At 49.9% G+C, this 10253-nt stretch overlaps 1 protein-coding gene across 1 annotated transcript; it reads left to right on the top strand.

Annotated features, from left to right (window-relative positions):
• Positions 1-2222: 2222 nt before the first annotated feature.
• Positions 2223-4052, top strand: LOC136656054 (protocadherin-23-like). The gene has a single exon (XM_066632890.1). The coding sequence runs from the start codon at positions 2223-2225 to the stop codon at positions 4050-4052; it is 1830 nt and encodes a 609-aa protein (XP_066488987.1).
• The last annotated feature ends 6201 nt before the right edge of the window (positions 4053-10253 follow it).

Here is a 10253-nt window from a genome sequence, read left to right as displayed (position 1 = left end):
GCTGGGCTAGTGGTGACAAGTGAGAGGGCCTTCTCTGTGAGGTGCTCCCTACTCGTGGAATTCAGGGACAGCTCCCTTTCATCTCATCATGCAGAAAGTGGCTGAAACCTCACCAGTTAGGGTTGCATTTGGAACTTTGTTTCTTTTTTTGTTGGCTTAATTCTGTTAAAGATGTTTTTGTTTTGGACTTGCTATTATATACAGGGATACCTCAGATAATGCAGTTTCCTTTAGTACTGATTTGTTAGGGTGGTTTTTGTCCTGGCATGATTGATAGTCATTCTACCCAATGGGAACAGTGCATTGTGGGCCAATCAGTGGCCAATTCCTGCATATAAAAATAAGGTGTATCCTATATTGATGTTTTGTGCAGCACCTGACTTTTGGGAAATGTATCTCTCGATCTGTTGGAATCATTGTAGTATTCACTATACAACTATTGCATTGTTGCAAAACCGGGAGATACTTTTGTATTCTTGTTTGGAATATTTTCATGTTTTGCTTTTATTTATTTCAATTACTATTTATTTAAATTGGCAATGTATCTTTAGAGACCTACTGACTAGAGGGGAAAAGTGGGATAAATCTACTTTAAATGAATAAATAAATCAGAAACTACTTTTAAGATGCACTGTAGATGTTACAGGCCATAAAAAAAGCACAACTACCTAGAGGTATTTGTTTGCGGTGAGTAAGATAGGATTACAGCCTTAGTCTTATTGAACACCATCATCTCACTTCTGAGTAAATAACCCCATTTTTGAACACTACTACAAATAGCCAAGGTGGAGCAAACAGTACCATCTTAGGGACTCAGAAGCAAGACCCACTGATTTCAATGACTTACAGCTGCAATTCTATCCAGCCTTAATAAGGAGCAAGCCCTATTGACAATAACGGGACTTATTTCTAAGTAGGTATGCATAGAATTGGGTTCTTAGGCTGCAATTCTGTCCACACTTGCCTGGGAGCAAACCCTATTGACTATAATGGGACTTATTTCTGAGTAGGCATGCATAGGATTGGGTTCTTAGGCTGCAATTCTATCCACACTTACTTGGGAGCAAGCCCTATTGATTATCATGGGACTTACTTCTGAGTAGGCATGTGTAGGCTTGGGCTGTCACTTTCTGGCCCTCTGCACAAGTGCATCAGTATTGCTTATGGTCGCATGCCCCAATTTTCTAAAGGCCCTATTTAATCCATAAGGTCATAATAGGCTCAGGAGCGACTAACAGACCCCTGGCTGCTTCCTTCCTATTCAGAAGCACTGCTCTGCAAGCGACTGGCTGGCTTATTTTCTGCCCAGCCCACAGGTGTACACATTTGATCTCTGTTGCGTTTGTGCAACGCTGGGCAGAAGCGGCTTAACCTGGGCTTGCATGCTCAAGCTGCTCCCTGCCAGGTTACCGGGGGACAGCCCCCCTGCTGCAGCCGGCTCTCCCAGGAAGGGAGTGTGCTCTTGTCTGCTGCTGCTGTCACACGGGGAGGGGTGTGTGTTAACAGCTCGGAGGGGAGCAGCCTGAGCAGCAACAGAGCAGCGGTGGCTGCAGCCTGAGCGCCAGGCAGGGAGCGGCGCTCTCTTAGCGACCCCGACGCTTCTTTGCAGCCGCAGCTTTGACGAGCGTGGCTGGGGGGGCCGGAGCTTCCCTCCCTGCCGGACATACAGCCGAGGATGCGCCCGGTTCCGAGCAGAGCTGCCTGCGGGAGGCGGCGGAGCCCAAGCACGCCGAGGAGGAGGAGAGGCTGATTGTGGCACTGCGACCCGGCTTAGCTGCAGGCAGGCTGGCCACGGATCTCTCCGCACACCAGAGAGCCCAGCTTGCAGAGGAGGCGGACGGACCGAGACCAATCCTAGCCACACTTTCCTGGGAGTAAGCCCCATTGACTCTAATTGTACTTACTTCTGAGTAGGCATGCATCGCTTGGGCTCTGAGGCTGCCATCCTATCCACACTTTCCTAGCAGTAAGCCCCATTGACTATAATTGTATTTACTCCTGAGTAGACATGCATCGGATTGGACTGTGAGGCTACCATCCTGTCCACACCTTCCTGGGAGTAAGCCCATTGAACAACATGGGATTTACATCTGAGTAGATAGGCATAGGATTGGGCTCTGAGGCTACACTCCTGCCCACACTTTCCTGGGAGTCAGCCCGATTGACAGTCATGGGAGTTACCTCTGAACAGACCATGCATTGGCTTGGGCTCTGAGAGGAGCATGGAGCCCCGGCCCGTGGCCCGGGGGGCGAGGAGCCGCCGGGGGCCCGGGGAGCGTTGGATCCCGCTGTGGCTGTGGCTGTGCCTGGCTGGAGGCTGCTCGGGGCAGGTGTACAACCTGAGCCTGTCGGTGGACGAGGGGCTGCCCCCGGACACCCTGGTGGGGGACATCAGCGCGGGTCTGCCCCCGGGGGAGGCGCACCCGGGCGGCTTCTTCCTGTCGGAGGGCGGCGGCAGGGACGAGTCGGCGGTGCTGGCGGACTTCCACGTGCACACGGGCACGGGCATCATCCGCACGGCGCGGGTGCTGGACCGCGAGCGCCGCGGGCGCTACAGCTTCGTGGCGGCCACGCTGCGCGGGGAGATGGTGCAGGTGGAGATCTCGGTGGCCGACGTGAACGACCACGCGCCGCGCTTCCCCCGCGAGCGGGTGCGCCTCGACGTGTCCGAGCTGAGCCCCCCGGGCAGCGCCTTCCGCCTGCCGGCCGCGCGCGACCCGGACGCGGGCGCCTTCTCCACGCAGGGCTACACGCTGCTGGACGGCGCGGCCGAGGACGGCGAGCCGCTGTTCCGCCTGCGCTACGGGAGCCCCCCGGACAGCCTGGACCTGCTGCTGCTGCGGCGGCTGGACCGCGAGCGGGCGGAGGCGCACGCGCTGCTGCTGGAGGCCTGGGACGGCGGCAGCCCGCGGCGGAGCGGCCGGCTGCGCGTGGAGGTGCGCGTGCTGGACGAGAACGACAACGCGCCCGCCTTCGGGCAGAGCGAGTACCGCGCGCGGCTGCGGGAGGACGCGCCCGTGGGCAGCGCCGTGCTGCGCCTGGCCGCCGCCGACCCCGACGCCGGCGCCAACGGGGAGGTGCGCTACGGGCTGGGCCGGCGACAGGGCGACCCGGCGGCCGCCGCCTTCTTCGGCGTGGACGAGCGCAGCGGGCTGCTGCGCCTGCTGCGCCCGCTGGACCGCGAGGCCCGCGCCCTGCACCGCCTGGCCGTCGAGGCGCGCGACGGCGGCGCGCAGCCGGAGACGGCCACGGCGCTGGTGGCGGTGGAGGTGCTGGACGTGAACGACAACCCGCCCGCCATCCGCCTGCTGCTGCTGGCCGAGCCCGGCGGCGGCGTCTCCGAGGGCGCGCGGCCGGGCGACTACGTGGCCCGCGTGTCCGTGTCCGACCCCGACGGCGACGGCGGCGGGCCGGTGGCGCTGAGCCTGCAGGGCGGCGACGGCGCCTTCGCCCTGCGGCCCTCCGACGGCGACGGCGGCGTCTTCTTCCTCTGCGTGCAGGGCCCGCTGGACCGCGAGCGCCGCGCCGCCTACGAGCTCCTCCTGGTGGCCGTCGACGCCGGCACGCCGCCGCTCTCCTCGCAGCTGGCGCTGCGGCTCCGCGTGGCCGACCTCAACGACCAGCCGCCCGCCTTCGCCCAGCCGCGCTACAGCGCCGCCGTCTTCGAGGCTGCCGCGCCCGGCACCGTCGTGCTGCGCCTCAGCGCCTCCGACGCCGACGAGCCTGGCTCACCCAACGCCCAGGTGCGCTACGCGCTCGCCCCGCACCCCGCCGCCGCCCTCTTCCACCTCGACCCGCTCAGCGGAGTCCTCACCACTCGGGCCGCCCTGGACCGCGAGCGCGACGCCGCCCTCGAGCTCCTGGTGGAGGCCCGGGACCTGGGAGAGCCGCCCCTGCTCGCCTCCTGCCAAGTCACCGTCAGCGTCGAGGACGCCAACGACAACGAGCCCGTCTTCCAGCACCAGGTCTACAATGCCAGCGTGGCTGAACACTCCGGGACAGGCTTCTGTCTTCTCCAGGTAACGGGCGCTGGGAGTGGACAAGGCTCCTAGGCAGGGTGACCAATGGCCTCTTTTTCCTTATCTATCTATCTATCTATCTATCTATCTATCTATCTATCTATCTATCTATCTATCTATCTATCTATCTATCACATTTTGATACCTCCCTCCCTCCATAGAGCTTCGGGCAGTTTACACAGCTGCTCCTCTCCTTTTGTCCTCACAAGAACCCCATGGAGTAGGTGAGACTCAGAGAAAGTGACTGGCCCAAGGTCACCCACAAAGCTTCATGACTGAGGGGGTGATTTGAACCAGGATCTTCCAGGTCTAAGGCCACCTCCTGTCCTGGGAAAGAACTTAAATGTCCTCTTTTTCCCTGTGGGCAGCTTCCTGCAGGCAGCACACAACCTTCTTGTACAGGCGTGTGCCACTTAATGACAAGGATACATTCTCCTATCCATGTTGTTATGTGATTAGGTCATTAAGTGAACATTCAGTCCAATCTGTTGCCTTTATTGTGTAAACAGACACTCCCTGCCAGACACTGACTGGCTGCACAGGTTACTGGGGCTAGACTGCCTCTTCTTTGCATTAAGAGCTTCTCTGTGAGGTAAATGGACACTCTTCTGCAGGCTATGGGAGATGTGATTGCTTTATTGAGAGCATCTTTATTATATTTTGACCACTATTGTATATGCAGTCCGTCATTAAGCAAATGGTTGTTCAGTGGCGCACTCCTGTGTATGCAATTTGGTTTTAAATTTAATAATAAGCAATATAGTGTTCACATTAACCACATGAACTGAATAGACAAGTGTTTTTAGCTTTTATTTTGTAATGCCCTGCATTTGTCCTGGATGTCCTACATTTTGGGGTTCCTTGTCTTTTGTAGTTCTGATATCTGGTCACCCTGCTCAGAGGGGAAGAAAGTGAGGCTAAGTAGAGCAAAAAGCCCTTGTTCCTTGATGTGTAGTTTGGATAAACTGGCCGGGGGGGGGGGGAGAGGAGAAGAGATCTAGCTGCCCTATTTTCATGAAGTGGTGGCTTTTAAATGAGAAGATTACCATTAAGGAAAGGTGATAAGCAGGTTGGGCTGATTTTGGGGCATCAGAATGTTATGATTTTTTCCCATTGTAACCCCTTAGAGCAGTGATTTTCAACCAGTGTGCCATGGCACATTGGTGTGCCATGAGTGGTCTGCAGGTGTGCCGTGGGAGTTTGGGGAAGGTCATATATTAGTAGGGCCATTGGGGGATGTGAGCCCCCCATCAACAGCAAAGTGTGCCTTGTCACTTGTCAAAAAACCAATGGTGTGCCTTAACAATTTTAATACCTTGTGAGATGAAAAAGGTTAAAAATCACTACCTTAGGATGGTTCCTTTTACTGCCTTCTTATTCTGTTTTCAAGTTGAAAAAAGTTTCTGGGATAAACTCTGGCCTTGATTGGAAGTGAGTTTGTGGACTGAAAATGTATTTTTAACAAGCAAACATTGGGTTCAGTGGGGCTTAGTCCATGTGCAGGATTACAGCCAGAAGCGCCTGAGACTTAGGTCTAACTAATTCTGGTACTGATTGATTTGTATGTGCAGAATTCAACTCCAGAGGGAGCAAGCCTATGCAGGTCTACTCAGAAGTAAGTCCCATTGAGTTCAGTAAGACTCCAGCTATGTATATGCATAAGTTTGTACAGGACTGCATTTCCAGGGACCTAGTTAGTACATTGTGCAGAGTGAGGTAGACAGGTGCAGTGGTAGAATTATGTTTTGCTTTGGGGTGTAATTGGGGAGCCTGGTTTTAGCATGCTTGTCCATGAAAAAATTCCTGTGTGTAATAAATGAGTACATTAGTGTAAAGGCTTAGGGCAGGCTTTTCTTCCTGATTAGCTGGCTTACTGCCTGCAGGTTATTTTGTGTATGGGAGAGGGTATTTAAAAATCTTACTCCACCATGCAGTCTGCTTACTTTACCATCTCAGTCTGTGTGGTATGTGGATTGAGTTAAGTGCAGATCTGGAGGCTTACATGCTACGGAAGTCCAACATTTAAAACATTCTTTTTTTTTTTTTTAAAGGAGTGTCCCGTCAAAACTGGTAATGTATGAAAGCATTCAGATGGTTCACCTCTTCCTTGGGCAATCCTTGAGTTTGTGGCTGCCACCCAGTGAGGGCCCTGTCTAGGAAGAACAAAGGTGACACCTTGATGATGCTTTCATTGTTTCTCCCATTCTTCCCATGTGACACTACGTTACAGCGCTGCCAGCATTGTCAACAGACTAGTAAGTCAGGAACTCCATTATTGTTCCAACTGTGTTAGTTGCCAGTTTGTTTCCAGGAGCGATTTAAGGTGTTGATTATTCTCTTTGAAGTTTTAGTGCCAAGGAACTTTAACAACTGCCTTTCTCCATGGAAATCTGACCATCCTATAAGATTTTGTAGGTAGGCCCTCCTGTGTGTTCCACCACATTCTAAAGTTGGGTTGTTGGTGGGGATTACTCTGTAATGCAACTCTATTGGCTCTCATGTAAGGTGCAGTTGGCTCCCTCCTGTGCCAGTTTTTTGGGGTAAGCTGAAAACTTGGCTATTCAGGGGGCCTTCTCTGATCTGCTCCGATTGTGACAACGTTTTATTCTTGTTTTATTGTGGTACTTCCTGCGTCTTCTTTAGTTTACTGCTACTGTTTTTATTTATTTATCTTTAATTGATTGTTGTAAGCCACCTGGGCTCCAATTGGAGAAAGGTGGAGTACATGATCAGCTGTCAGGACAAAATCCAAGTGTTTCCTTAGAGTGCAGGTGTAGACTGGCTAAGCAAATGCCTTTTATCAGTGATAAACTTTTAGAGGACAGTGTATAGGTGCAGTTAGTGGGTTCTGTATTTTGTTATTAGTATTGACTGCTTAATGATAATGTTGCTGTTAGGTTGTGTCTGTTTTCCACAGGCATTCCTGCTCTTAGTTGCTCCCATGTGCACCCTTTCATCACTATTAATTTCTGGCTGGCAGATTCCTTTCCAGAAGTGCCCTCAAAGTTGTGAATGGCAAGAAGATAGCACACAGGGCATCTGATCAATGCATGGAGTGGAAACTACACAAGTAACAGCACAGTTGGGGCAGATATATGTTACTGGATAGGCTCCAGTCTGAGTGGAGTTATTACCACAGCAGAGAGTCTAGCCAGGAATGTACTTTAAAAGAAATATTTCATCTGTAGAAGAAAACAGGTGTATGTGGGAAGGTGTGAGTAATTTCTCACATCTAGCCACATGCTGGCCATTCTTAAGCATTCTGAGAAGTTCAGGTGTTTACCCAGTTGTACTAATGCATAAGAATGCAGGCCACTTACTACGGTTTGTGCTTGAAGCTAGATCTCTGATATGCTGTTGATTGTGAAACAAATTTTCTTAGTATGTTGTATTGCAGCGTTTCTCAAACTGAGGGTTGGGACCCACTAGATGGGTCCCGAACTAATTTCAGGTGGGTCGTGTAGCTATCTTGGCTACCATTGAAAATACAAAGCTGAAAATACGTGGTTCAGAGTTACTGGCAGTCCCAGGTGGGAGAGAGACATAGTACTTTGCCCTGAATAGATGGGAAGATGGGATGCTGGAAAGGAGGGAGGGCTATGTGGTTGGAGAAGGATCCAAGTCTGTATTCTACTTTGACTTCTAAGCTGGAATGCTTGAATTCAGAGTTATGCAAAATAACAGCATGAGAGCACTGTGTAATTGGCTGATTGTGGCTTAGGATTGAAACCTAAATTGATTATGTTAGTTCTGGCCATGACATCACTTCCAGGTTAATGACATCACTGCTGATTGATCCTGATAGATTGTCACTCCAAAAAGTGGGTGCTGGTGCTAAAATGTCTGAGAAACACTGTTGTATAGCCTTCATGGTGTGTGTTCATATAGTCACCGCAACCACTATGAGCACTTTGTTCATAATTTGTAATCGCTTTCAGTTGTCATAATAGTGACATGTGCAAAGTGATGTAAATAAAGGACCAGGGTAAATGAATCCCCAAACAATTCTGAACTTTTAAACAAATGCCTGATTATTATGCAAAGAAAACTATTGTTACAAATGTGCTAGCAGAGCCTTTGGGAACCACTGCTGTGCACACTGCGCCACTGCCCATTTAGGCAGTGGCCTGAAAGCACACAACAGCTGCCTGGCTTTTTTGTGGCTGTAAAGGGCCTTTCAGTACCAGACCTCTAATCTATTTGGCGATAGCAAGCAGTCTGTGATATTTCACGAGCAGGAATGTTAATTAATAGTTGGCATTGATTATCTATGATTAATCCTTAAGGCTTATCTTGCCAGGTGTGTTCCTTTATGGAGAAAGTGCTAGAAGTATGGAATTACCTTTCCTCCCTTCCCAGGCCTCGATGAGGCTGCGTTTTGTAAAACTGGATCTGGATCTATTTGTGGAAATAAGGGGATTGATGTGGATTCCAGATGTCAGTATCATTGGGTGACACAAAGTATGCTGCAAACCTGAGAAGCATTTTAAGCACCTGCTAACTGGCGATGCAGACTGATGTTTCTGTGACTTCTGAGGTCTGTCTGCCACACTTGTTTAGATTGTCTAAAGCTTTGCATTTCTTCCCTGTGGGGAGATGTGTGCTCCACAGATGTGAAGGCAGTGCATATGTAGTTCTCCATGGGGGTGATGCTCAACCTCGGTTTGGGTTGTACTTAGCATGGATGAAAGGAATAGAAACAACTCAGTTGCACTTTCTCTTATTTGCTTGTTTGGAACAGCCATTTTGAACACTGTCATTTTTTTGGCTAGAGCCACTTAGGAGCACTCAGGTTCCACCCTCCCCTCCCCCCATGGTTAGAATGAACAAGCGGAACATGCTCTGTTGTTGGGTTCTCCTTCTCACAGTCTTCAGTATGTGACCTTCTTCAAAGATGCCAGGGCTCTCCAGGGGACAGATATGCCTCCTGTTCCGAATGGCTTATTTAGAACATCTGAAGCCACTCAGCCCTTCTCAAAAGCAAATCCTGGAATCTGTATTCAGCTCTGTAGCTCTCAGAAAAGAAGAAGCTCCCTATCAACCCCTTCCGCTCTTTTCCTTTTAAAAGAATGTTTGCAGTCTTCTGAGAAAAAGGTTCAAATAGCACGATAATATGGATTTTACTAATAGGGAACTGAAAGCTGTCAGTACTAGCTTCTGGACAAACAAAACAGCAATTCATCTTATGCATGGTGGTTGCTCTGAGCAGGAATTATTCTGTCTCATGTTAGCATGAAGTTTGGCTAATTTTGGTTCTAGAAGGTAAGAGATTCATAGTGGCAAAGATGATACCTCTTCTTAAAAAGAAAACTCAGTGGACATACTGTCATTGTGGAAGAGTGGAAGCTTTTCAGGCTTCAGATTCTTCTCAGGACAGACAGTGGATGGCAACTGACTGATGTGTTCTAGTCTGGTGAATCTGACAAGCACAGGTGCAATAGTCAATGTATTTCACTCATTTAAAACATTTCAGTGCTTATTGTTCAATTAAAAACTCAAGGTGGTATGTGCCAGTAATAAAATCATGAAAACACAATTAAAACTGTAGCAGCAGCACCCGAACAAATAAAAGCAACAGCAATAAATAATGCATTAAAAACCTGGTGAAATAAGTGTCTTCACTGCCCATTTGAGGGGTGCTCTGAAACTCCTTAGGAAGGGAGTTCCAAAGGTGTGGTGCCACTGCAGAGAAGGCCCTGTCCATACTGTAGTACCCACTAACCAGACCAGTGTCAGTCACAGGCCAGAGGACTTGGGCAGGCTCATATGTTCAGTGTGCACATACTTTGCTCTCCATTCTCCCAGCTGTGCAACTGTTTACAGCGTCTTTTTCAGTCAGTTGATCTTTAAAGTAGCAGTTGTGAGAGTCTCTTGAACTTGAGGGGAATGTGTTGAGCGGCTTTCTGTTGAGCCAGGCCTTTAGTCCATGTAGCTTCTATTGCTGTCTCTGATTGGCAGTAGCCCGCCGGTTTCAGAAAGAAATTTTTCTGTACCCTACCTGGAAATGGAACCTGGGACTTTCTGTGTGCTAAGCAGATAATCCCCTCTTGGAGTATCTTGCTAAGCTATGGCCCCTCTTGGTAGGACATCAAATATACTGAAAGCTCTTGGTAACAGTTTTGTAGCCTCTTTGGCAATGAGGTTAATGTCCGAATATATTTTTATTGTAATTTTTGAACGTTGAATTCAGCGCTGATCAACGTCTTAACATGTCAGCAAAAATAATTGTTTGTT

The sequence above is a fragment of the Tiliqua scincoides genome, chromosome 6 (genome assembly GCF_035046505.1).
Source record: "Tiliqua scincoides isolate rTilSci1 chromosome 6, rTilSci1.hap2, whole genome shotgun sequence".
NCBI lineage: Eukaryota > Metazoa > Chordata > Lepidosauria > Squamata > Scincidae > Tiliqua > Tiliqua scincoides.
This window is presented reverse-complemented; position numbering and strand designations above follow the sequence as displayed.

What these genes read in the sequence shown, in the direction of transcription:
- LOC136656054 (XM_066632890.1), top strand. Translation starts at nt 2,223, where the DNA reads ATGGAGCCCCGGCCCGTGGCCCGGGGGGCGAGGAGCCGCCGGGGGCCC.